Source organism: Lissotriton helveticus, chromosome 9, assembly GCF_964261635.1.
Source record: "Lissotriton helveticus chromosome 9, aLisHel1.1, whole genome shotgun sequence".
Classification (NCBI taxonomy): domain Eukaryota; kingdom Metazoa; phylum Chordata; class Amphibia; order Caudata; family Salamandridae; genus Lissotriton; species Lissotriton helveticus.
Window position 1 is genome coordinate 989,371,078 of NC_136070.1, and position 25,024 is coordinate 989,396,101.

Below are 25,024 nucleotides of genomic sequence, written 5' to 3' on the forward strand. Positions count from 1 at the left end.
AGACGCAGCGTGAGCGTGCACATCAGCTGAAGATCGCTGGAGAAGAAACCGAGCCTACCTGCTGCCGTGACTGACCCGCTGCAGAGGGAAAGAGCCCGGTGAGTGGGGGTAGAGAGGGAGGGGGCAGAGAGGGAGGGTGTGTGTGTGTGTGTGTGTGTGTGTGTGTGTGTGTGCGTGCGTGTGTCTGTCTGTGTGTGTCTGGTGTGTGCCTGCCTGCCTGCCTTTGTGTGTGCGCGTCCACAGACCCTGGTCGGCTCGTGCACCGCTCTGTACTCCCTTGCGAGCTTACTCGGCGACAATAGTTCTCGTTGCCGAGACCTAAAAATGAGTGTCTGATGGAGAGTTAGGGATGGTGGAAAGTTAGCGCTATGCCAACGAAATCTAGGTAACAAGGTTTACAAACCCACAAACACAGAGTCTGACACAAAAATAAAGGACCACTTAACACAGATACGGCTGGAAAGAATGCAAGCAGTTACACAGAATGACATTGGACATATGGCATGGAATAAGAAGGAATATACACTCTGCACTAAACGCAGACCCTTTGCTAACAAAATTACATTTGAGCTAAGGGAAATATTAATTGCTTCCCATACACAAGGACAACTGGAATATTTCAAGGGAGGCCCCTCCTCAAACCTCTGATGTATCCAAAGATATTGAAGTAGACACCACACTCAGTTATTGTGGCATGCTTCCTCATCAGCGCCTATCCACACCAGGGCGGACTTAACCACAGATAGAAATAGGAGTTCTTAGAATGAATAACTGGATAAGCAGAGATCCAGATAGGGCTTAGTAGTTAAAAGTACCTGCAGGTATACCCAAAAGTATTCCTTTATTCGAAGGGTACCTGGGGTATGGATAAAAGCATATATTGACATTTGTTTTGAATAACTGCTCAAATAACCTCAAAAGATCGTGCCAACATGTTTTGGCCCGCGCTATGAGCCCGTTAGGGGTGTGGGGCCTACGTCAGCCTTAATGGATGTATCCCTGCCTTTCTATGCATGCACTCCATGCACATTAGTGAGGCATAAGGCTCTCGCCTGTCCTAGTTCATTTCTTGTGGAATTCCCTCTTTTTGTTTACTCACGGCTTATGCAGTTCTGGAGGAAGGCGCCGGTCTGGGAGACGACTACATTTAGAAAAATATTTTCAGAAGTCAATCAATCAAACAAGCATTTGTAGAGCACGCTACTCACCCGTGAGGTTCTCAAGGCGCTAAGGGGGTGAGGGAGGCAGCTACTGGTCAAACAGCCAGGTCTAGAAAAGTCTCCTAAAGGTCAGCATGTCCTGGGTCCGGCGCAGGTGGGCGGGGAGGGTGTTCCATGACTTGGCAGTGAAGTGGGAGAATGATCTGCTGCCGGTGGTCATTCGGCAGATGTGTGGGACATTGGCGAGGGCAAGGTCGGTGGAGCGAAGCTAGCGGTTCGGGGTGTAGAAGGACTATCGTTCGCTGAAGTATGCCGGTCCGGTGTTGTGGAGTGCTTTGTGAGCGTGAGTAAGGAGTTTGAAGGTGATCCTCTTGTTGCGTGGGTCCAAAGCAGGTCTCTCAGGTGGGTGGTGATGAGGCTGTGGCGAGGGAGTCCGAGGATAAGGCATGCGGAGGTGTTTTGTATGCATTGGAGTCTCTTCTGGAGTGTGGCTGTGGTTCCTGCATAGAGGGTGTTGCTGTAGTCAAGCTTGCTGCTGACGAGTGCTTGGGTGTTCTTCTGGTTTCGGTGGGGATCCATCTGTAAATCTTGCGGAGCATGCGGAGGGCATTGAAGCAGGAGGAGGAAACAGCGTTAACTTGCTGGGTCATAGAGAGTGTTGAGTCCAGGATGAACCTCAGAATGCGTGCATGGTTGGTGGGGGTCGGGGCAGCTCCCAGCGTGGCCGGCCACCAGGAATCATCCCATGCAGAGTGGGTGGAGCCGAGGATGAGGACCTCCGTTTTGTCCGAGTTCAGTTTCAGTGAATGTGAACTGTGAATGTGAATGTAATACTTCAGTCTCAAGCCCAAGTAATCAATGTTCTTTCAGGAATATTGGTAACAATGCTCTTCTAATGCCCATCCACCCTATGCTTTAACATGTCCAGTATATTTATTTCTTTAATACTAATATATGCTCCTCTGGGATTTCTTTCCATTTTATATTTTGGTGCATTAATATTGGCATATAATATGCAATTTTACAAATATTCCTACATATACAGACTGGATTCATACAGATGTAATTGAAACAAATTTCATATGATCTTTAGAAGTGAAGTTAATGTATTTTATGTAGATCACATGTCTGTGTAAATCTCCTTCTTGAACAAAATGGATGCCATCTCCATTACTCACTCCTACTCCTCCACAAACATCCTCTCCTCTCAGGCTTCTCAGAACATTGTTTAGCTGATGATATCATAGTTTATTTCCACTGCAGTAGTTGCCTTGTTCATGTTGAAAGTGCTGTGGTGCAAACAAGCATTGATCTCATGTAGTTTCTTCACTGGGTTCATTTATAGGGAAAAGTCGTATTATCTAAATGTTTCGTATTTGTTTGAACATCTCCGGATGACATTAGCATAGAGAATATTGTATATATTTTTTTAAAAAGGGATGGTGCTTGAGACCCTCACTGGTGAGTAGACGCGCTATACAAAGTCCTGATTGATTGATTGCTTATGTGTTACGGTAAGGGGGTGTACTATTTTTGTGTCCTGATTTGCAAAATAAATTATACTTTTGTTCACATCACAGTGATTTAGCAATTTCTCTAATTTACTATGCGAAACTTCTGTATAAGAACCTCTTGATGTTGGGGGTGAGCCAGAAATTTCCAAAGCTGTCTCATGCTCCCGGGGATGCTGCTTGATTTTATTATCATGTTGTTGCCAATTGAGACATCTAAGAGCCTTCATGGCATTGACTGTATGCCACTTACTTTGTATTTTTTGTAATAAAACACTTTAACTTTTCATTGAACTAGAACACAATTATTAAGTGGTCCCCATTATTTAATGAGCGGTTTTTGTTCTGCCAATTGCGGTTTGGGGAGGTGCTTTAATGCAGGGAGACATTGCCTCAGGAAATTGAGGTTTAGCACCATCTCCGATACAGTAAACAATGGAAAAAAAGAATGAATCAAATTTTGGTGTGTCACAAATTTGGGGATGATTTTCTTTCCACAAATCTTGGTAGCAGAGGATGGTTGCATGTTAAAGAGTATTTCCTTTTTGCTAAGAAACCCTTTTTCCTTTTCCCTTTATGCCCAGTATAGGGAGATAGTGAATTTTCTAGTGACACTCCTGGTAGCGGGATGTTGCAGAGAAGTCTGACTTGAATTGCTGTTGTGGATGATTTGGAAGTGTAAGTATGAATAGGGTGGAATGCTCCTGTGTGTTGCGTATTTTTGAAGTGTTTGTGGTGGACTGCTGAAGTTTTTAGTTTGTGAGATGGATTGCTATGCTGCATGTGTGATGATTGGTTATGCAATGTTGATTTTGGGCTTATCACAACCGTGCTGATGTATTATTCTTATTTATACATTTTGTTTTATTAAGAATTGTTTAGTTATCGGATTCACCAAAATCCAGGATCGTGAGATATTGTGGTTCATTTCTCTGCGTAAGGTAGTGTGTAGTGCAATGTGCTGCATGCAAATGGATAGGGGTTTCACTCCATGTACATCAAACATTGTGTACCTAATCCTAGACTTTCCCCTTTATAAACCATTCTTATCAAATGTGTTGAAGAAAGTTTACAATTCCTTGAGCGCACTGATTATTTAAATGAAAGCCCACACATTTACCACCTGCTCAGAGCATGTGATGAATGAGTAAACTGCAAGGACTAGAGGATGCTGCGTGGTTTATGGCCAGAAAACTTGGTCCCATATGGTAATTCCTCATTCTATGGAACTTGTGTGAAATTACCACACAATAACAGCAAAATTACATGCTATTTTAAAGCTACCCCAGCACCGTCGAACTTGAAATCAGGGCCTTAGTGTTAAAATCTAATGTTGTGCTCTAGCTTTCGCACAATTTAAATGGAGTTTCCATTTCCAGGTTCTTAATTTGTCTGTTTTAATTGTTTTACAGTCTTCAGCTTTCTAGATCTGTTTATCTCACTTGCTGATAATTGCTACAAAGAAGTTAATCACTAGTGGCAGAATGAAAGCTAGGAACTGAAAAAGGAAGACAGGTTATCAGCAGCCAGCTATCACAAGAAATGCTAGGTTAATTGTGATCTCTGTACTAATGCACTTTGTTTCTACCAGCGACGTGAGCCACCAAACAAAATACAGGCAATGGATTAGCCTGTAAGTGATAAAATAGATTAATTCCTGAATGATAACTCTCGCGTACCTATCTCTTTTAAACAATAGCAAAGCACATTTGAAAAACCTAGAGCACGAAATGTACACACTTCGATGATGGATGCAAAGCTCTTTAGGTTAGTGATGTCATGCCCATTATAGATGCTATCTCTGAAATAGTAAAATCTTTTCTGATATCAGCTAGCAAAAGCATACAGATGAGAGTAGTATTGAAGTAATGTTTATCCTTGTGAAGAGCAGTGCTGGGAACTAATCCTATTTGTCTTTGGAACAATCGTCAGGGTATTTTGTTGTGCACTGGTGGGCTGTTTGTTTTTTAGAAGAAAAAAAAAGCAGACTAGATACTATCTAAACCATCAAATTACAAAAGTAGAGTCAAAAAGTGAACTACTTGAGATTTGGGTCCTTCTCAACACGCTCACCATGCAAGCATTCCACAGAATTATGGGCCTTCACCACCACCCTCGCACCCTAAATAGTCTTCCTCACTGAGAACCGGCTCAAAGCCACATTCGCCCCAGACATTGCCACAGTAATCCCAGATGGATATAAAATCACTCACCAGGAGCACACCAACAAGCGGGGAGGAGAAAACAGCCATCATCCACAAAAAGACCATACAGTGTGCCACCACCACCCATGGAACATCTCAACTTCAAGCTCCAGACGGACAATAAGAAAACCATCTGAGGCACCCTGGCATACTATTCCCCAGGCCCACACTTCAGCTTCATCGCTGACTTCATTGTGCCCCTACCCTTAGACTTCAAGGACTACATCTTCCTCAGTGACCTGAATTTCCACATCGACGACCCCAATGACAAAAACACCACACACTTTCTCAACAGTATGAGCAGCCATGGATTGACCCAGATCATCCACAATCCTACACACCTCACAGGACACATGCTGGATCCAATTTTCACCTTCAGCAACTGCATCAAATACAGCTATGTCACAGAACTCACATGGACCGTTCACTTCATCATCCACTTCAGCATCTCCAGCCCCGCACCACCACCCGCAAGATGACCAATGCACCAGACCAGAGGTGGAACAAAATCTTAGAGACCAGCTGGGCGAATGCCCTCAACATCTCCAACCCCACTACCGCCACCAACCTTGAACAGGGAGAGAAAAACTTCAATGGCTGGATCACCAACTCTGTAGACAGCATCATACCCATCAAGAGCAACATCCAGAGAAAATACTCTAAAATGACCAGCTGGTACACCCAAGGACTCAGAACAGCGAACAGTTGGAGAGGAGATGGTGCACCAACAAGGACACCTCTGACAGGGCAACCTTCAAGACCTCCCCCAACCTGAGGGCAATGCCTGAGGGTAACAAAGAAGACAGCCATTGCTGCATGCATCGAAACCAGCACCTACAACACCAAGATTATTTAAACATTGTTAAGGAATTTTCCAACCCGGCTGCCAACGAAAACAACATAGCAAACATGAGGAGATGATGGACGGCGCGCTGAAACTTTTCAGACACTCACCCCGAGTCACAGATCTGGGTTGAATCGATCATCATTCTTTAGCTCACTTTGCCACCCAGTTCAGACCCAACCATATGCAAATCAGTATTGACCCTGTTCCTCATGGGTACAGTACTGACTGAACTGCCATGCCAGGTCTTCCTTGGACCGGACACAAGCATCGTGGGACTGGTTTCAGGGTAACACCCCTCATCAGCCAGGCTTGCTTTTATCCAATGGCAAAGTGAGCAAGAGACCCACATCTGGGCATACCCTGCCAACCTAGGGCGAACAAAGCAAACACAAGGACATGATGGACGGAGCGCCGATACTTTTCAGACACTCACCCCCATGCACAGATCTGGGTTGAACACATCATCGTTCTTTAGCTCACTTCGCCTACCCAGTTCAGACACAGCCATATGCAAAACAGTCATGACCCTGTTCCTCATGGAGCCAGTCCAGCCCGAACTGCCAAGCCAGGTCTGCCCTAGACCGGTCCAAGGATGCTTGTTTCCGTCACCTGGAAACATTCCAAAGTCAGACAACTACTCAAAAAACCCTCTGCAAACACAGGTAACTCAACAACTACCAGCCAATCTCCCTGCTCCCATTCCCAGCGAAGGTACTTGAAAAGATCATCAACAATATACTCATGACACACCTGGAGCAGAACCAGATATTCAACACCTCCCAATCCAGCTTCCGCAGAAATCACAGTACCAAACCCACTCTGATCGCAGCCACCGACAACATCTGAACACTCCTCGACCGAGGAGAAACAGCAACTTTGATCCTACTTGGCCTCTCGGTATTATTCAACACTGTTTACCACCACACACTGATCGAAAGACTCCACCACTTCGGCATCCAAGGGGATGCGCTCAGATGGATCATCACCTTCCTCACTACAAGAACTGGGAGGATCCACCTCCCACCATTCACCTCTGAACCAAAGGAGATCACCTGCGGTATCCCCCAGGGCACATTCCTCAGCACATGCTCTTCAACGCATATATGTCTCTGCTGGCCAACATCATCAGATACCATGATGTAAAAATAATTTGCTACGCAGTTGACACCCAACTCATCCTCTCACTCACCAACGACTCCACCACCACCAGAACCAGCTTTCACACATGCATGACAAACGTCGCTGATTGGATGAAGAACATCTGCCTGCAGCTGATGGAAGTACTGATCTTTGGTAACAACAGCAACACATGCAATATCTCCTGGTGCCATCAGACCTAGGACCCGCACCCACTCCCTCCAACTACACAAGAAACCTCGGAATCATCATTGACAACAAGCTCACCATGAAATCTCAGATCAACATTTTCTCCTCCGTCTGCTTATTCACTCTGCGCATGCTATGTAAGAACTTCAAGTACCTAACACTACACACAAGACGCACTGTGACACGAGCCCTTATCACCAGCCAAATGGACTGTGGCAATGCCCTCAGTGTAGGAATTCTACAGAGACTTCAGTCCATGCAGAACACCACAGCCAGACTCATCCTCAGCCTTCCCCGATGAACTCACATCACACCCCACCTCAGGAAACTCCACTGGCTCCCCGTACAGAAGAGATGCCATTTAAAGCTGCTTACCCACGCAAACAAGGCTGTGCACAACCAAGGACCTGCCTACATTAACCACTGCCTGAACTTCCAACAACCATTGAGAAGACTACGCTCCAACTCCCTTTCACTTGACCATTCTCCCAGCAGCTACCAAAACCGAAGTGGAGGAAGCTCCTTCTCTCTCATCACAGCAAAGACCTGGAACAGCCTCTCCACGCACCTCCAGACCATCAACTCATGTCCTGAATTCCGAATGGACCTCAGACCTGTTTGTTCGAATAAGCCCCCGGGGCCTGTATGCGCCTGGATACTCTGTTGGGGGATTATCTGCGCTTTACAAATCCTGATTGTTTGAATGATTGATTCATTGATTGATATAGAGTCTAATTCTTTAATTTTTTTATGTTATTAATGGTTGGTCATAATGAATTTCAGGGGTTTATTTGTCCGCCAAACGAGTCAGAGACAGGTGCACAATTTTTATTACTGAATGCACTGTCAAAAGGAGATGTGTTGTGATGTGCTGGGGCATAGTTGTATATCATAGGCTTCATTTCACACAGACAAAGGTCAGCAGCCGTACCATCATGTGAGAACAGTAAGGTTCCTGGTCAGCTCATTTTTCTGGATACATTGCAAACTATAAAGGTGTTAGATTTTCATTTTTGAATCAAACACATGGCTCAAGCAAAAGCCTACCCAGAGAGATTGAAGAAATGCAGTGAAAACAGTCCAGCACCCGGAGGGAATTTATGTAGCTGCCACCTCCAATAGATCTCAAAAAAAGTTGTAGGGGATGGGGTGAAGGAGAGTACATGCCAGGATGGTGGATTTCCACTGACAAGCATAATCATAATAATAAACAGTGACGGCTCCTAAGGCAGAGGAGCATCGCACCACTGCTTTTCACAGGGTAAAGGAAAATAAAATGATAATAACTCGATGTTTTATCATTTTAATTTTTTTCTGCTTTGGCAAACTTTGCTGGGTGGGGCAGGGCTCCTCTGTTCACAGAGCAGGGGGGGGGATTGTGCACTTTGCATGTTCTCGTTCCAGGCTGTAATCACAATCAATGCGTTGTGATTGGCTTAGGGGAGCCTGGGTGCTTCCTGTTCTGGCAGGACATGGAAAGACAACAGAGGAGAGACGCAGCAAGGAGGTAGGTTTATTTTTCTTTACCCCATCCCCCCACTCTCTGCCCCGCCACCCCTCCACCCCGATCCGTGCAAGCTGCCACTGATAATAAACATTCAATGGAACTGTGACTTTATCCTTGGTAGCCAATTCCATAGTCAATTCCACACCACAGTAGCATTTGAGCTCTCTGTAAGATGATCCACACTTTCGATTCCCATCTAAAGTAGCCACACATATGTGCTCATTCAGATGCTGGATAAGTCTATATGATGTTTTAAACTTCTTAGGTTCAGCTACACATATGGTAGGTAGAATACACACCCCACCAAGAACCGGACATCATTCTCAGCCTTTTCTATCATATAACCCACCAGTCATTTCAACATTCCACATTGCAAAGACTATTCAACCACATCATAATATTCTAGCCCTTACCGGTAAGATGGATCTACAGTCACAGACAGATACTGAGCGGATACTGGGTTGGTATGTGAGAAAGGATTTTTCCATTAGACTTAGAGAGTGTAAGATCTCTAATTACATCAAGCAATACTATATCAGTGAGATTAAAATGAGTCTGGCTTTTGCTCAGATCACCGGGTATTATTTTCAGTTCATAAACACTGTTAATTTCAGTTTTTCCTGGTATGTACTCAGTTTCTGATAAAACTTCATTTATACCAATTGATGGATGCTGTGTTCTAATGAATTGATAAGAAAAATAGTTGATTCATATGAGTTCTTCAACTGTATAATATATGTTCATCAATATGTGTTGTAATGATACATTTGTCTACTTTTTGATTTATTAATGCATAGTCTAATCTATTTTTGTTAATTAATTGTATTTATATAAAATTATTATTTAAATGTTGTTATGACTTGAAAGAATAAAAGGATTAATGTAAGTCATAGTTGTATATATTGCAGCCCTGAAGAAGCCCAGATATGGGCGAAATGCGTTGGCTGTATTGAAGTTTTCCTCTTTTTAATGAACCTGAAATAAAGGATCAAACAATCAAAGATAGCACATCTCTCGATTCACTCTGTACTTGGCAATTTTGCTGTACACCCATTGTATATTGGTCTAGTTGCCTCTCAGATTTTAGAAAAATATATATTTTATTTCACGCAGCCGTGACCCCATTTTTATTTCTTACCTTTGTTTGTCACCTTTTCTCATGCTGGGTTCCTCTGATTCATCCTGTATAAGCCACATTAAACATACACGAAAGATTACTGTGGTACATTTTTCCCCTCTCTTACTTTCCTGCTTTTTAGCACTCCTTCTAGATATGTTGTATTCTGAATATGGGCTTTAAGCTCTGCTAATTTACCGCCCATGTATTTTATTGGCTCCTCTGACTGTCTTTTCGAAATGTTGTTTTTCCATTTGTCAAATTGTTTAGTAGCCCCTCCTTAGTACCACCTTTTCTCCTGTAGTAACCTCCTATAAGGCCTGGCCCTGTTACATGTGTTGTTACTTAGTATGTGTTATTTGCACATTGTAAACATTATTTTCTTAATTACTTTCTCCTAACTGTTGTTGCAGGCACCACACTTTCTCCCACTTCCACGGGTTTTCCTGGCTCAGCGTGGCACCTGATTGTGCATGCCACGCTTTATCTTTTAAAGACGCTCCCTCCCAGCTCCATAGCGTCTGAATGTTATCACTTTTTATTTTTTTAAGTCGGGTTAATTTTTTACAGTGGCAACCATGCGCCTGTCGTTTGGCATGTGCAGATCGCCCAACTCTTTCTTAAAAAATATTATGTGTTTCTTAAGCAGCGGCAGCCGAGTGCCTTTATTTTCATATGAGCGGCTCGCCCAACTCTTTTAAAAAAATATATATGTGTAATGTGAGCAGCGCTGCATGCCAATTTCGTTTTGCGTGGTGGCTGTTTGGGCAGTGCTAGATGGAGAGGGCGGGCAGAGGGACCACCGCAGGGAACGGCAACGTGGGACTATCTCTTCAGAACAACGCTGCTGCAACAGACACTCTACACCAGATGAGGGCATGCTGGTGGTCACCACGATGCAGCCACATTCAGCTTCCTACAACATAGCCCTTACTTTGCACCAGGTGAGATCAGCCGCGGCCCATGCAGGTAAGAGCAGCGGGGCCAGGTGAGGGGGGATTTAAATGGACGATGACAAAGAAAAATAATTATTTCCTTCATTTTCTCTCATCATCGTTCGTCGAAATCCCCCCTCACCCGGCCCCAGCGCCCCACGGTTCTTACCTGCACAGACCGTGGCTGGGTGAGAGTATGCTGCTGGCTGCCACAATGCATCCACATTCAGTTTCCCACAACGCAGCCCTTACTCTGGCCCAGGTGAGAGCGTTCTGCTGGTCGCCATGATGCGTCCACATTCAACTTCCTTCTCAGTTCTCTACACCAGTGTTTCCCAAACTGTGGTCCCCGGACCCCCAGGGGTCCGTGACACATTCCCATGGGGTCCGTAGGCAACAGTTTTAAAAGCTTAAAAGCACGGAAATGTTTCTTGTATAATTAGCAGCTTTCCAGCAACAATAAAAGGGTCAAGATAATGCCAGTGATTAATATACCTGCTGGAGCGTGAGGAGAGTTTTGTTCAGTGGCAGCTTTGACTTAACTAGTGTAGCACAGAGGGTTAATGTGCCTACTGCAAAGAATGTGTAACATGCATTTTAAAAAGCAGCATTTTATGTGCATAGGTTCGTGGTTACCTCTTTTGTCACAGAGATTCTTTTGTTACTGTGCACTTTATAAGTGACAATCGTAATGTAGAAAAGGGCCCTATAAAATGTCATCAAAGAGCTGCTTGCAAACTGCATGGTACCAGTTAGTAACTTATGTTTGTTCCCAGTTATTCATTATCCTGATGCAGCTAAAAAGATTTATTTGGGTGGAAATACATTTTTAATGTCAAAGTCAGTGCTAGCCACTGTGTTATGTTCTGAATCCTGAGATTGTGCTTTTCCAGACCAAGCACTCTTTAAACATTTTATATACACACTGTTTTACATGTATGATTCAATGTCTCCTAATGTGTGTGATGTAAAGTGCTCTGACATTCTACAATGGTATGAGAGATGCTATGAAACAAATGAAATACATGTGACAGAGGGGCTATTACTTCAATATAAAATACTAAGGGCCAGATGTACGATCCGTTTTTATATGCGCGAACGTGTTCCCGAACCCGTTTGCGCATGCAAAAACCTATTGAGCCATCTACATTGCCTATTTCGCAAGTCACAATTTGTTTGCGACTCGCTAAATACGTTTTCCAACTTGCTATTTGGAAGGGGCATTCCCTTCCAAATAGCGAGTCTCAAAACCATGTACAAAAGTTTTGCGGCCGCAAAACACTCACAATTACCACCTACTTCAAGTAGATGGTAATACATTCGCAAATGGGAAGGGGTCCCTAAGGGACCCCTTCCCCTTTGTAAATGCATGCAAAATAATTTGTTAAGGGCAGGCAGTGGCCCAGGGACCTCTGCCTGCCCTTAGAAAATGAAACGAAAACGTTTCATTTTCTTTTTTTAAAGGCATGGTAAACGAGCTGCATTTTTTTTAAACTGCTTTCTTTAAAAGCAGTTCCAAACATGGTGGCCTGCAGAGCCCAGCAGGCCACCATACCTGGAAGGGCTGGCATTCCCAATGGGCTCGCAAATTGCGAGAGGCTCATTAACATTAATGAACCTTTTGCGACCCCATTGGGAATCCCAAACAGTGTTAAACACAATTTGCCACTTGAAATGTGTCGCCAAATGCGAGGTACTAAATGAAATGGTCGTACATCTGGCCCCAAAATCCTTCGACCTTTGAGTATTTGTTTTGAGTATTTGTTTTGTGTGCATACGTGTGTATTTTTTTTCAAATTACTGTTTTAATATTTAAAATTTAACTCATACAATTTTCTTGGGGGTCCCCGGCTTCCAGTGGTGACCCAATGGGGGTCCTCAGGAGTCAAAAGTTTGGGAACCACTGCTCTACACTGCAGCGGCTGTTTGGGTGGTGATAGATGGAAAGGGAAAAGGTGGGCAGAGGGACCACCGCAGGGAATTGCAATTTGGGCTTGCTCTTTAGGGCAACACTGATGCCAACACCACTCTGCACCAGGTTAGAGCGTGCTGCTGTCCGGCCATAATACGTCCACATTCAACTTACTGCTACTGCTCAGCTCCCTACAATGCAGCCCTTCAAACACAGCAGATTTTCTTACCAAAACACAATCCGTCACAGACCACATCAGATGCAATCTCTCTCCTCCTTGTCGGCTAATTTATTTCTGCATTGTTCTTTAGCATGAACTCGACTCAGAGATACTGGAATGCCTTACATAAGCGGCACTTATATTGTATGAGGACATATTCCTTTTTCTAAACACACCAGGAAATGAAGTGATTTGGCCAGGATCACAGGGTGCTGATCCTACGTCAAGACTTGAACCTTGGCAGCTCCAGCCTTAACCCCACCTCCTCTACCCCATGTATCTGCAACACACTAGTGGTTCATGTCTAAAGAGCCAAGCCTGCGCATAGAAATTGGGCAGGTTACTGTCCACCACTTCTCCTGCCTGTCAGGGGCCTGTCTCACTTTGCCCTCACATCCACACACACAGAAAGTGAGCCAAGCACTTGGCATTTCCAAAAGAAAGTAATATCAGAACAGTGCACAATCTCTTAAGTGGAGCCGCAATGTAAGCTCATACGGGAGCAGGAAAAGAACCACTCAACCCTGTTTAGCAAAACTCGGCCCACATTGTCAACATACACAATCTTTTCACGTCACATTAACTTTACAAAATAATGGAGCAACCTATGTCTGTTGTTTTTAATAGCATCATTAGGCTACAATGGGCGAAAGGCCATCATGGTGGAGAGACCACCTCCGATCTCCATGAACTAGTATCATTAAACTTCCAAGACCACACTATTGGTTACTTTATAGTGCAAATGCAAACATAAAAACAAGCAGCTGTCTCCAGGGCACCCCTAGAAGAACCTTCGAAGGTCTATAATATGGGATCGCAGACCCCACCCCCTTTCTTTATAACAGCTGTCTTTAATTTTACAAATGGTCGCACTTCCTGCAACACAAGATCTGTTCATTTGAGCTCAATATCACTTCCTTGGGAGTTTTATAGCGGGCAACACTCAATATTTACACGTTCCAGTCACTAAACAACCGCTCATCCCAGCCAAAACTCTGCCTTTGGATTGTCCCTTTTTCTGGGGCGGCCACATCTACCCCTCCCATTTAAAGGCTTATATGTACAAAGGGGGCATCAGCTTGTCACAAGATAAAATACCTATGGAGCCGGGCCTTTCATGTATCTTTCACAAATTACTTTAAAACTGCACTACTTCCCAGGTGAATCCAGGCAGGGGTGAAAGGGGCGCGAAAATTAGTATACATCCACTATTGGGCATATTTTAACAAAGGTTAACCACAAGGGTAAAGCGGCACAGCTCTCCCACATTGTTGCAGACATGGTGTCTCCCTGTCCTTTGGAACACCTGCACCCATGGGCGAGGGGGGTGTATTTTTTGCATTCATTCACACCTTGCGCAAGTGGGGGTGCTTAGAAACTCAACACAATGTGCAAGGTGCCTTTATGGGCAATAAAGGGGTAATCCGGTGAGGGATGCCACTAATAAATTCAAAATCCCAACACAAGCGCCTTCAAAAAAAACATTTTTGCTGCCACTGGCTGACCCTTTTAATTCTGCTCTTTCGACTGTTACACGCTGAGCGAGCAGTTTGTTTTGCATCGCAATAATGTATTTATAAAGTTTAACAAAAAAGAATGACGCCAGAATATGATCCCTAGCTTTGCGAGCACCTTGACCCTGCCAATGCTCACAAGTGTCCCCTGCCGCCAGCATTCAATCACAATGCAATTCTATGTTTAATAGTTTTATGGCGCTTCCAAATAGGTCCATTTTTAACTGAGATATTTCATTTAATTTCTAATTACTGCAAGAACTTTCTGTTTCATAACATTGATCTATTACAGTACCAAGACCCTGAGCGGGCCATAACTCCTAGCTGCATCACAGGAGCATTAACTATTCAATACGGGCCAATGCTATTAAGGACAGTGGCAGATAGTGATTAATAATGGTGTTGGGGCTATATTTGGAAGTGGATGCACAGGAACACAATCTATGTTCAACTCTGAGAAGGCATCATGGTCGTGCTGAAGATGTCCTCTCTTTGTTTCTGTTGTAACTCTTCCAATACCTTCTTTCCTCAGGTAGGTGGCACCTTTTGGCTCTTTTGCTACTCCATCCTGGCCATAAACATAATGACAAGGAGTCCCAAAAATGCTCCCCTTATGCGTCCAAACATACGTTTTTCTTTTTTAAACCCGAAGACACAGCTCTAAAGCGAAGCTCCGACCGATTTGTTTTATTTCCTCACCAAAAGTACAAAGCTATACACACAGTTCCACACCTCGCAGTTCATCTAAACACATTTCCAGTCCACAATACATTATCCAACACCAAAACACATACATCAAATCAACAAAACAATTACACTACACATACATCAAATCCACACCACAAAATTGCACATCATGCCACAAAATTCAACAGCACGCCACATAATTACTGTCCACTACATGCCATCCCACAACACAAACTACCATTGAACATATTTAAACTCCATAACACACAAACCCACTCCACATAATTCCAGTACACTCAATACCACATAAATACTATCCACATAATTCCACAGAACACCATGTCACATAACTCCACAACACAAATCCACTCCAGACAATTCCACGCCACACAAATCCACAACTATCTAATCAAATCTTCCTAACCCACAAACTTCCACTACACACCACACACATGCACTCCATAACACACAATAAAAGACATAAAGTCATTTACAATGCCAATGGCTCTAACTCAAATAAATACAAGACCTATTGAATTTCCAACGCTTGTTTAACTTGTTAGCATTCTTCTTAGAGCACCTTACGTGTTAGGGAATTGTAACATGTTTATATACATACAAAACCAGTGCTAATAGCTCCTATTTACTTGTGAGTAGGTTAGAGTTTCCATTAAATATGTATTTTTTATTTTCTTAATAACTTTTGTACCGTTTGACAATTTTGCTTAGAGATTTCCACAAAAAAGGTACATCATCGATGGATTTCTATCGTCCAGTTTCATGCACAACCAACAAATGGAGGCCAAAAACCATTGGAGTAGGAGAGAATTGCAATAAAAAGTGACAACAATCATTTTACCTCCCACGGGATTATATGCCCCAAAATACATTAAAAACAACAGAACGACATTGCGCCAAACTTATATTGGCAGAACTTTACTCGAGAAGTATCTTTGATTGGCTTAGCGCCAATGCGTTCAGTAGTCGTTGAAAATTAGCCTTTAAAAAGTGTTCCTGTGGGGACATGAAGAGCTTACATTTTAAAGATATCTTGACGGATGGTGTATTTTTGATTTGCTTATAACTTTTAGAAACTCAGTATTTCAAGAGTAAGCCAAACATGAAAGGAACTGCCAAACTTAGTGCAGATCTGTAATAAGGTGCCTAAGTTACTACTCCCCATTGATTGATCTGCATAAAACTTGGCATATGATCAGAAACTCAATATACTAAAGATCTACTAAATTTCATGTGGATTTTTGCCTAGGGTTGGACACAGGAGACTCTTGGGTGTGATATATGATTTTTTTTTTAAACTTACACAAATCACTGAAAAACAAATCTTACAGTACATTTATGTTTGACTTTGGATATAACACATCAACATATGTTTAAAGAAAAATAAGGCCCTGTGACCAATCCCACTGCGGTGTGAGCAGGGGTTTGCAAACCTTGAAGGGTTGGACGAAAGTTCTAGTCATAAGTCATGCAGAGCAGGCAATCCTTGCTTATCATGGCTAAATGCCATGTGTTGAAGGGACTGTCGCCCACAAGCAGCATGGGCACAGAGCTTGTCCCTAATACGCACAGCTGACATCCATGCAGCGACGATTAGCAGTAAACAGAAGGTGATGTAGAAAAGACCCCAGAAATTCACTGACGGAAAAAAGGTTAAAGTGAAGTTATGATTGGCTTTGCTGAGAGTATCATAACCTATGTTTAAAAAGCACCTCTGAAGTTCACTGGAAATAAACACAATTAAAAGGAAATTATGGTTAGGAAAAAAACCCTAACAGCAACTGAAATTTGCCATCAATGGTTCAGTAAACTAACCGCAACTTGCACTCCTATCATTCACTGCTTATTACCTCACATATTACATCATTCATGACCTATTAATACATAATCCAATTGTACCAATACTCAGCTCATTTTGCCTTCATATAATTACTTTAAATTAGATATTTATTTGCTAAGTGTCTCGCCTAAACTACTGTTAACACTAGAAATGCACTATTTACAGAGCAATTCATTCATGTCATTTACCTGTGAAAATCCCAAATAATAATACTATATTTACTACTATAAAAACATAACTCTTCTTTGCTAATCAACCCCCTAAAATCTTATCATAAAAATAGTTTTTTTTTTTAATGCAGCAATATTGAGGCAGATCACAACTGTTCTAAACCACCATAAAACAAACAACACAAGCAGGAATTTGTTGACATGATCTTAAAGGAAGCTGATGGTGTATGGGGAAGGTGAGACACTACTAATATTTGGATGGCCTTCTGACAGAACATGTGATTTCAAGTGTTATAAAAGCACCGGAAACAAGAGTCAGCAGGGATGGTAGTACAGCAAAGAAGAATTCACATAGTTGTAAGTCATTCTTGAGGAATGGGCGAATGTATCTAAATGATAGAACCCATTTCTGATTTGAGGACAAGATTGCTCAGAAAAGGTTGAGCTGGAGCCTTAGGAATTTAGTAAGGAACATGCTGAAGTCCGGATCACAAATTTAAAACACTGATTAGAGGACACACCAAGGGAACAGGACATGCAGTAGGGATCGGGGGGGGGGGGGGGAGGGGCACATTGGTTAAAGCAATATGTAAATGTAAATCCAGTATTTGTAAAGCGCACAGCTACCCGGAAGCACCTGGCGCTGGGGGCCGTTGGGAAGATTAAGCGAGCTATTGCCCAAAGTCACAGCGGGCTGGGCAGATCCTTGCCACCAGAACCAGGGATCGAACCGTGAGCCCCAGCGCCCAGTGTCAGCCGCCCTGGATGCAGCGACACACCTCTTCCCTAATATAAAGAGAAGTCATGCATATGTTTGACATATACGAGAGATCAGAGGATTACATAAATAGCTCTTCTAGGTGCACCTACCCACATAGTAGGGTGTGTAGCACGGAGTCTGTAGGGTGTTGTGCATGGTTGTCTCCTTAGCAAAGCCGAAGTCGGTGATTTTGAGCTCGGCATTGCTCTCCCGGGACGTATAGAGCAGGTTCTCTGGCTGAGAAAGGAACAGAAATATAAACGTTCAGTTTCAATGCAAAGGGAGAGTTTTGTTATATTATCCTGAATGTGGTGCTGAAGGCAGGCAGTGAGCTAAGAACACTGTAAATGCTATGACAGAAACAACACTGCATTGCAAGCATATGTATGTGCACAGCAGCAGCGGTCCCCCATTAGGGCAGAGGAGTGTCGCCCCCATGCTGCCAGTGCAGCAAAAGTTACAATTTGGCCGGCTGTCTTGTGACGGCCAGCCTGACATGTGCAGTGTAAATCTCTCCACCTAGCTAGCTCTAACAGCTGGATGGAGAGCAGGCATAGGCCTCCTTTGCCTGCTGGAGAGTCGAGGCAGTCCGTTCCAGCCAATCCTGGTGCTGCTCTCAAACTGCTCATCTACAGCATGAGCCAGCATAGGGATTGGCAGAAGAGGGTTGCTTGAGGCTCCACAAAGTGCCATCGTGCTGCGAAAGAAGAAGAAAGAAGAAAAAGACGTAGGAGAGTACAAAGACGGTAAGTACATTTTCTTTTTTTAAAAATCTTTTTGGTCCCCTCAGGGTTTGGCTCTTGGTTCTCTTAACGCCCTTCCAGTGTTGAGGGTCATCGCCTGCCACTGGCGCACAGTGAGGAGACAGAATACGGTCTCTATGTAGTGTGCAAACAGAAGACAGAGTGCAAGCGTTCCTGTGCAAATAGATGGAACGCGGAGGACAGGAAGAGAGACTGCAAATGTGGACTGCTTTGAAGAAAAGACAATGCCTGAGAGATTATTGCAAGCTTTCCGGAGAGTGTACATGCAAACGACACCAACCAACTTTAGCAACAAATTGGTAAAGGAAGAAAGTCTCCTCTGATACATATGGAACATGCAAATCTTAGATGTAGTGTATTTTTTGTCCATAAGGAATGACATTTGTAGGGACAAACAAACCTTCTCTGTGTGCACATAAAGAAATGTCAAAACATAAACACTCACCACAAGATGAGAATTCAACTAAGCAGAGAGACACTGAAATGTTTCCCCAGACACCATACCCGGACTATGTGCATCCTGGGTGGAAGGGGTGGAAGCTTCCTTCACATACAGCCTCACAATCAATACAATCTGTCCCAAGGAGGACCAAGCTTCACAGGCCTTCTATTTAGACAGCCGCAGGCAAGGACCGAAAACAAGGGAGAGACAGAAGGGCATTAACGCTATTAGAACATTCCACCCACTGAGAATGGAATGTTCTAAATTAGGTTGAAAAATGAAGACCCACATTGGAATGTTGGAGCAAAAGGCCTCTACACATCTTTATTGGCCCCGAGACGCTCCATTGTCTCCAATGGAGCTCTCAACATTCCAATGCTCTGATATTGAACTTTTACTAACCCCCAGGGTCGGCTTTAGGGCAGTGCCACCGGTACGGTGACACTGGGCGCTGACCTGTGGAGGGAGCGCTGACCTCAGGGGTGGGGGTACGTTTTTAGCAATAACTTATGATTGGAGGAATGAGGGGCACTCTTGCCTGGTGGTATTGAAAGAATCCGAGGAAACAGTTATGGGGTGGGGGGGGCACCAAAAATGCTTGTCGCACTGGGCACCACAGTGCTACAGCTGGCCGTGCCTACCCCTCAAAAGAAAGGGTAACTGATTCACAAAGGGTAAGGTGTCCCTGTGGGTCCTTTTTCCCTTTATGAATTGCGTTGGTAGCTTCAGAGAGGAGTAAGGAGTGATCCATGGGACCACCAGCCACTTCCTTGAGGTTTTGTCAAATAGAAAACATAGATTTTCGAAGGCACACTGGTTCCTTTAAGGAACATGGGCGGCTTAAAGTAAAAAAAAGTCTTTCCATTTAGAAATGCAAACAGGGATAGTGGTCTGTGGTCTTTTGCGGTAATTTTTATTATTTTTATATACAATGTATACAAAAACACAAAAGCTGTTGTATGGGTTAACCACCGTTGGCATAGAAACAATAGTACAATATTTTTTGTGCGGTTCTCCCCTTGTTTTTTTTTTAAAGACCGAACTGTCTGGAAATGTATTCGCTACACGGAAAGGGCTAAACATCGAATTCCAGATTTAAACTTTAAGAAGTAAAACGATCAGAACAATCAGAGCCGTTTCTTTCCTAGTCCTTTATGTGAGCTTAGGGCGGGGCGGCCAACCACAAGAAAGAAACGACAGAGCCAGATCAGCCAAATCTGAACTTATTTCAGAAGCCAAACCACTGCTTGATAGCTGGAGGGTACAACTGCCGGAAGACTGGGAAAGTACTTGCGCGCTGGTAATCGGGGTGACTGTTTGTTCTGATAATACAGATACTAAACTGTAAGAGAATACACCGCAAACAGGAGGCGTGTACCTACTTGATGGTAGCGATTCGGTGCGTAAATACAGTTTAACTCTCTGTATTCAGGATACGAGTAGCTAGCTGGGTTCTGAGTCAGGCGTTAGGTGTGGTAGCACAAAAATATGTCCTATTTACTAGAAACAACACCACAGCATTTCTGCTTTAACTTTAAGGAATGGAGTAAAGTATGGTTGAGAAACATCAATTCATTTTGAAATCATAAATAATGGAAGAGGCCATACTTAGTTTTATTTTATTTTTTAACTTTGTTAAGTAAGAGCTGCTTTGAAAATGCAGTCGTATTAAATAGCTTTTATTGTTTTTATGGCATATGCTTGCATGATTCTAGTGTTTTTATTTTACATGATGTATTTTTGTATTTTTATGGCTTTTAGCCGAAATAAAGATTTGAAAGATTGCAGATAAATGCTGTCCGTTCTATCCAAAGTGAAGGGTAAGAGGGTGTTTAATTTAGTCAAAGGCAGAGCATATTGAATAGAGCCTTATACTCGAATGTGCAGCCTGCCCGCCACTCCAGTGGACGCTTGTCGCTCAACATATAAAGAAAATCAAAGGTTATCAAACTTGTCGGTCATTCTTGATCAATAGCATACCCACTTACTTTGACATCTCGGTGGGCAATGTTCATTGCATGCAGGTGTTGGATGGCCGAGCCAATGTCTTTCATGATCTCGGATGCCTCTGAAACACAACAATCAGTTCTAAATCAACCCCGATGAGTCCACAACCATTGCCCCACTCCATTGATAACTCTGTGCCAAAGCAACACACCCCTGACACTGATCCCTATACCCACTTTTGCTTTAAACCCAAATGATTTGCTTGCTATTCCCACTCTTACTTCTGTGACCCCTATGAAACTACCACCCGGCTTTGATGGTTTCCTACCTATCCACTAATAACACTGCTTTCTCCATAATTGTTACTACCTCCTGGAGACCAGGCACTCTATACATTATGGCATTGCTTCCTCCATAAGTCATTCCTTCAACCTAGAGAGCAGCCATTCGATGCACAGTGACACCACTTCCACCCTAAATATCACTATACCCTGGAGACCTGCCACTCAATCCAGTTGACACCACGTCTTCCCTAAATTACCACTCTACCATGGGGACCAGCCACTCTATGCACCATGACACCACCTCCTCTTTAAATTACCACTCCAACGTTGAGTCCAGCCATTCTATCCACTATGACACGTGTTCTTCCCTAAATTACCACTCCACCCTGGCAACCAGTCACAATATGCTTTGTGGCATCACTCCCTGCCTAAATGACAACTCCTGCTCCAGAGACCAGCCACTCTATCCACAATGACACTACTTCCTCCCTAGGTTACCGCCCCACCCTGTAAACCATCCACTCTATGCATTATGACACCACTTCCACCCTAAATTACCATTCTTTCCTGAAGAACAGGAACTCTATGCACTTTAACACCACTTCCACCCTAAATTACGATTCTGCCCTAGAGACCAGGTACTCTATCCACTCTGACATCACATCCTCACTAAACTGCCACTCCACACGTGAGTTCAGCCACTCTATGCACTATGACACTACTACCTTCCTATATACCTCTCCACCCTGGAGCCCAGAGGACTCTATCCATTATAACACCACTGCTTCCCTAAATTACTATTCACCCTGGAGACCAGACACGTTATGCACTATACTATCACATTCCCCCTAAATCACCACTCTGGCCCTAGAGATCAGCCACTCTAGCCATTATGGCACCACTTCCTCCCTAAATAACCACTCCGGCTCTGACGACTGATCCCTCCTACAATATGTCCACTACGTCTACATGGCACACATTACCTCGTTCGGTGAAAGCGGCATCTCCACGGTGCTGGATTCGTGAGAACAACTCGCCCCCTTCCATGCTAAAACATAAAATAAAATATCTGATGAGGTGCCAGTGGGTAAAGTAGAGTACAGTGCGTGGAGCACATGCATGGACAAAGGGAGACTGAGTTCCCTAGTGGTCAGAAACAGGACCAGGCGCCTGCTTCTAGGAACCTAAAGCGGAGGCGCAATGGGTTGGAGGAATGGACAATATCACAGATGAAGAAACAGCAGATGTGCAATGGCAGTTAGAGAAGGGGAAAGGAGGTGAGGCAGTGAGAGTATGTCCCGGGGTGTTTTGATAAGGGGCACAGGTGCCAAAACGTTGAGAGGAGTCCATTGGAATATTAGGTACATGAAATACACAGCTGAGATAAAGAGCTGTGGCTCACTGTGACTGCATGCTTGTAGAAAGCAAAAAAATACACTCAAGAATGTGTGATCAGAAGCTTGCAACCAAAAAAGTTATTTAAAAAATTGCCTTTTCTCCCTGAGAGGGCAGAATTCGTTTGAATATATTGCTCTTTTCTGTTCCTGTAAAGAAGCATTGCTCTTCCCCACTGCGAAAAAAAACTTAAAGAAGTGCCGAGCATGACCTGGCACAGTTCCTGTCATGGGCGTCCGCACGGGGGGGGCAAGAGGTGGCACTTGCCCCCCTCCCTGGATCGCCAGTGCGTCCGGTGTGGGCCCAGTCAGGGCCGGCCCTAGTACATCATGCTTTTGAAATTGTGCCATTGTTCCAGGTGGCAGCCCCCTCCATTGGGTGGCAAGGGCGCAATCGGGTGGCCGAGAAAGGTGCAAGGCAGAGGGGAGAAGGGTGCAAGGCAGAGAGGAGAAGGGTGCAAGGCAGGGAGGAGAAGGGTGCAAGGCGGAGGGTAGAAGGGTGCAAGGCGGAGGGCTATAAGGGTGCAAGGCAGAGGGGAGAAGGGTGCAAGGTAGAGAAGGGTGCAGTTCGGAGGACGAGAAGGGTGCAACGGGGAGGGGGAGAAGGGTGCAAGGCGGAGGGGAGAAGGGTGCAAGGCAGAGGGGAGAAGGGTGCAAGGCAGAGGGGAGAATGGTGCAAGGCAGAGAGGAGAAGGGTGCAAGGCAGAGGGGAGAATGGTGCAAGGTTTAAAAGGTTGCAAGGTGGAGGTGGATAAGTGTACAAGGGGAGGGGAGAAGGGTGCAAGGGGGAGGGGGAGAAGGGTACAAGGGGAGGGGGAGCAGGGTGAAAGGGGGAGGGAGAGAAGGTTGTAAGGGGAGGGTGAGAAGGGTGCAAGGCAGAGGGGAGAAGGGAGCAAGGGGGAGGGAAGAAGGGTGCAAGGTAGAGAAGGGTGCAAGTCGGAGGGGGAGAAGGGTGCAACAGGGAGGGGTAGAAGGGTGCAAGGGGGTGGGCGAGAAGGGTGCAAGGGGGAGGGCGAGAAGGATGCAAGGCAGAGGGGAGAAGGGTGCAAGGCAGAGTGGAGAATGGTGCAAGGTAGAAAAGGGTGCAAGGCGGAGGTGGATAAGGGTACAAGGAGAGGGGGAGAAGGGTGCAAGGGGGAGGGGGAGAAGGGTGCAAGGCAGAGGGGAGAAGGGTGCAAGGCAGAGGGGAGAAGGGTGCAAGGCAGAGGGGAGAAGGGTGCAAGGTAGAAAAGGGTGCAAGGCGGAGGTGGATAAGGGTGCAAGGGGGAGGGAGTGAAGGGTGCAAGGTAGAGGAGAGAAGGGTTTAAGGGGAATGGTGATGAAGTAAAAAATGTGCCCCCCCTGGAAACATTTCTGCGGACGCCCATGGTTCCTGTTGACATGTGAAAAGCAGTAAGCGCTATATTGATGCAAATGCAATAGAATGATAAGGTGGTCAGCACTTTTTGCTGTTACATCCCAACATTGGGCGCATGCGCAGTAGATTGCACAGATATGATTGTCTACCCTCACCCTTAGATAGCTGGATATGACTCTCAAATTTCACATAAGTCATTAAAACTGTGACTGTCAGGCCATCTTTTTTTTATTTTTAAGGAATTTTATACAGCGGGAACTTGACCCGAAGGTACCGGGTATCAGAGCGCTTTACATAGCACCAGTTGCATTACATGAGGACACATTCATCTTGAAAGCACAACACAATGCAGTGCCTCCACTAAAGACGATGAGGGGAAGTTTCCATATCAAAAATAAAAATATAGAATTTCATGGAGGTGCACAACTCAGTGCGTGTGTATGTATGTGCATGGGTCTCCACTCAATCATAACTAAGGGGAAGGTTCATATGTTGCTCAGAGGGAACTCTTCTGCAACAGTGATGGAGTTCCCTCCCTGCCTACACAGTGGTCCACCCCCGATTTATATGTGAGTGGGCCATAGATTTGGCAACAGTGTAAACTACTCCTTCTTGGCCATGGCCAGACTTCACGATGGCGTAAGGACCATTGGAGAATTGGCTATATGTCCGTCCACCCAAATAGGAAGGGTGGACATATAGCAATTTATTTTTACTGTCCATCACTGCCAGGCAAATCCTGATGATCAGGGGCGTAAAAAATTAAATAATGCCCCCCTCGCCTTGGGAGATAACTCCCGTGGCAAGGGGGGCATTATCTTTTTTATTTTCAATATGAAAATGCCACTTTGAGATTTTCTTTTTGAATATGAAAAGAAAACAGTTTGGTGTAAAGCTCTGTCATGTTTGTGGAGCCCTGAACCAAACAGCAAAAACCATTGACAGTTCCTGACGATGCTTCATAAACGGCTGCCAAGCTAGCGGTCATTTATAAATCTAGCAGGTGGCACCTCTGTCAGGATGATGAAGTAATTTACTTTCTCACCCTGGCGGACAACTTTCCGTCCACCAGAATAATAAATCGGGCCATAATATTCAACTATGGGCT

At 44.4% G+C, this 25,024-nt stretch overlaps 1 protein-coding gene across 1 annotated transcript in view; it reads right to left on the reverse strand.

Annotated features, from left to right (window-relative positions):
• The window catches only part of MAPKAPK3 (MAPK activated protein kinase 3), a 248,978-nt gene that overhangs the window by 92,666 nt on the left and 131,288 nt on the right, over positions 1 to 25,024 (reverse strand). Inside the window, exons 5-7 of the mRNA XM_078661295.1 lie at positions 22,149 to 22,213; positions 20,923 to 21,002; positions 17,839 to 17,965 (exon numbers count right to left, since the gene is read on the reverse strand). Coding sequence (XP_078517421.1) covers positions 17,839 to 17,965; positions 20,923 to 21,002; positions 22,149 to 22,213 — 272 coding nt within the window. The remainder of the gene's footprint in view (positions 1 to 17,838; positions 17,966 to 20,922; positions 21,003 to 22,148; positions 22,214 to 25,024) is intronic.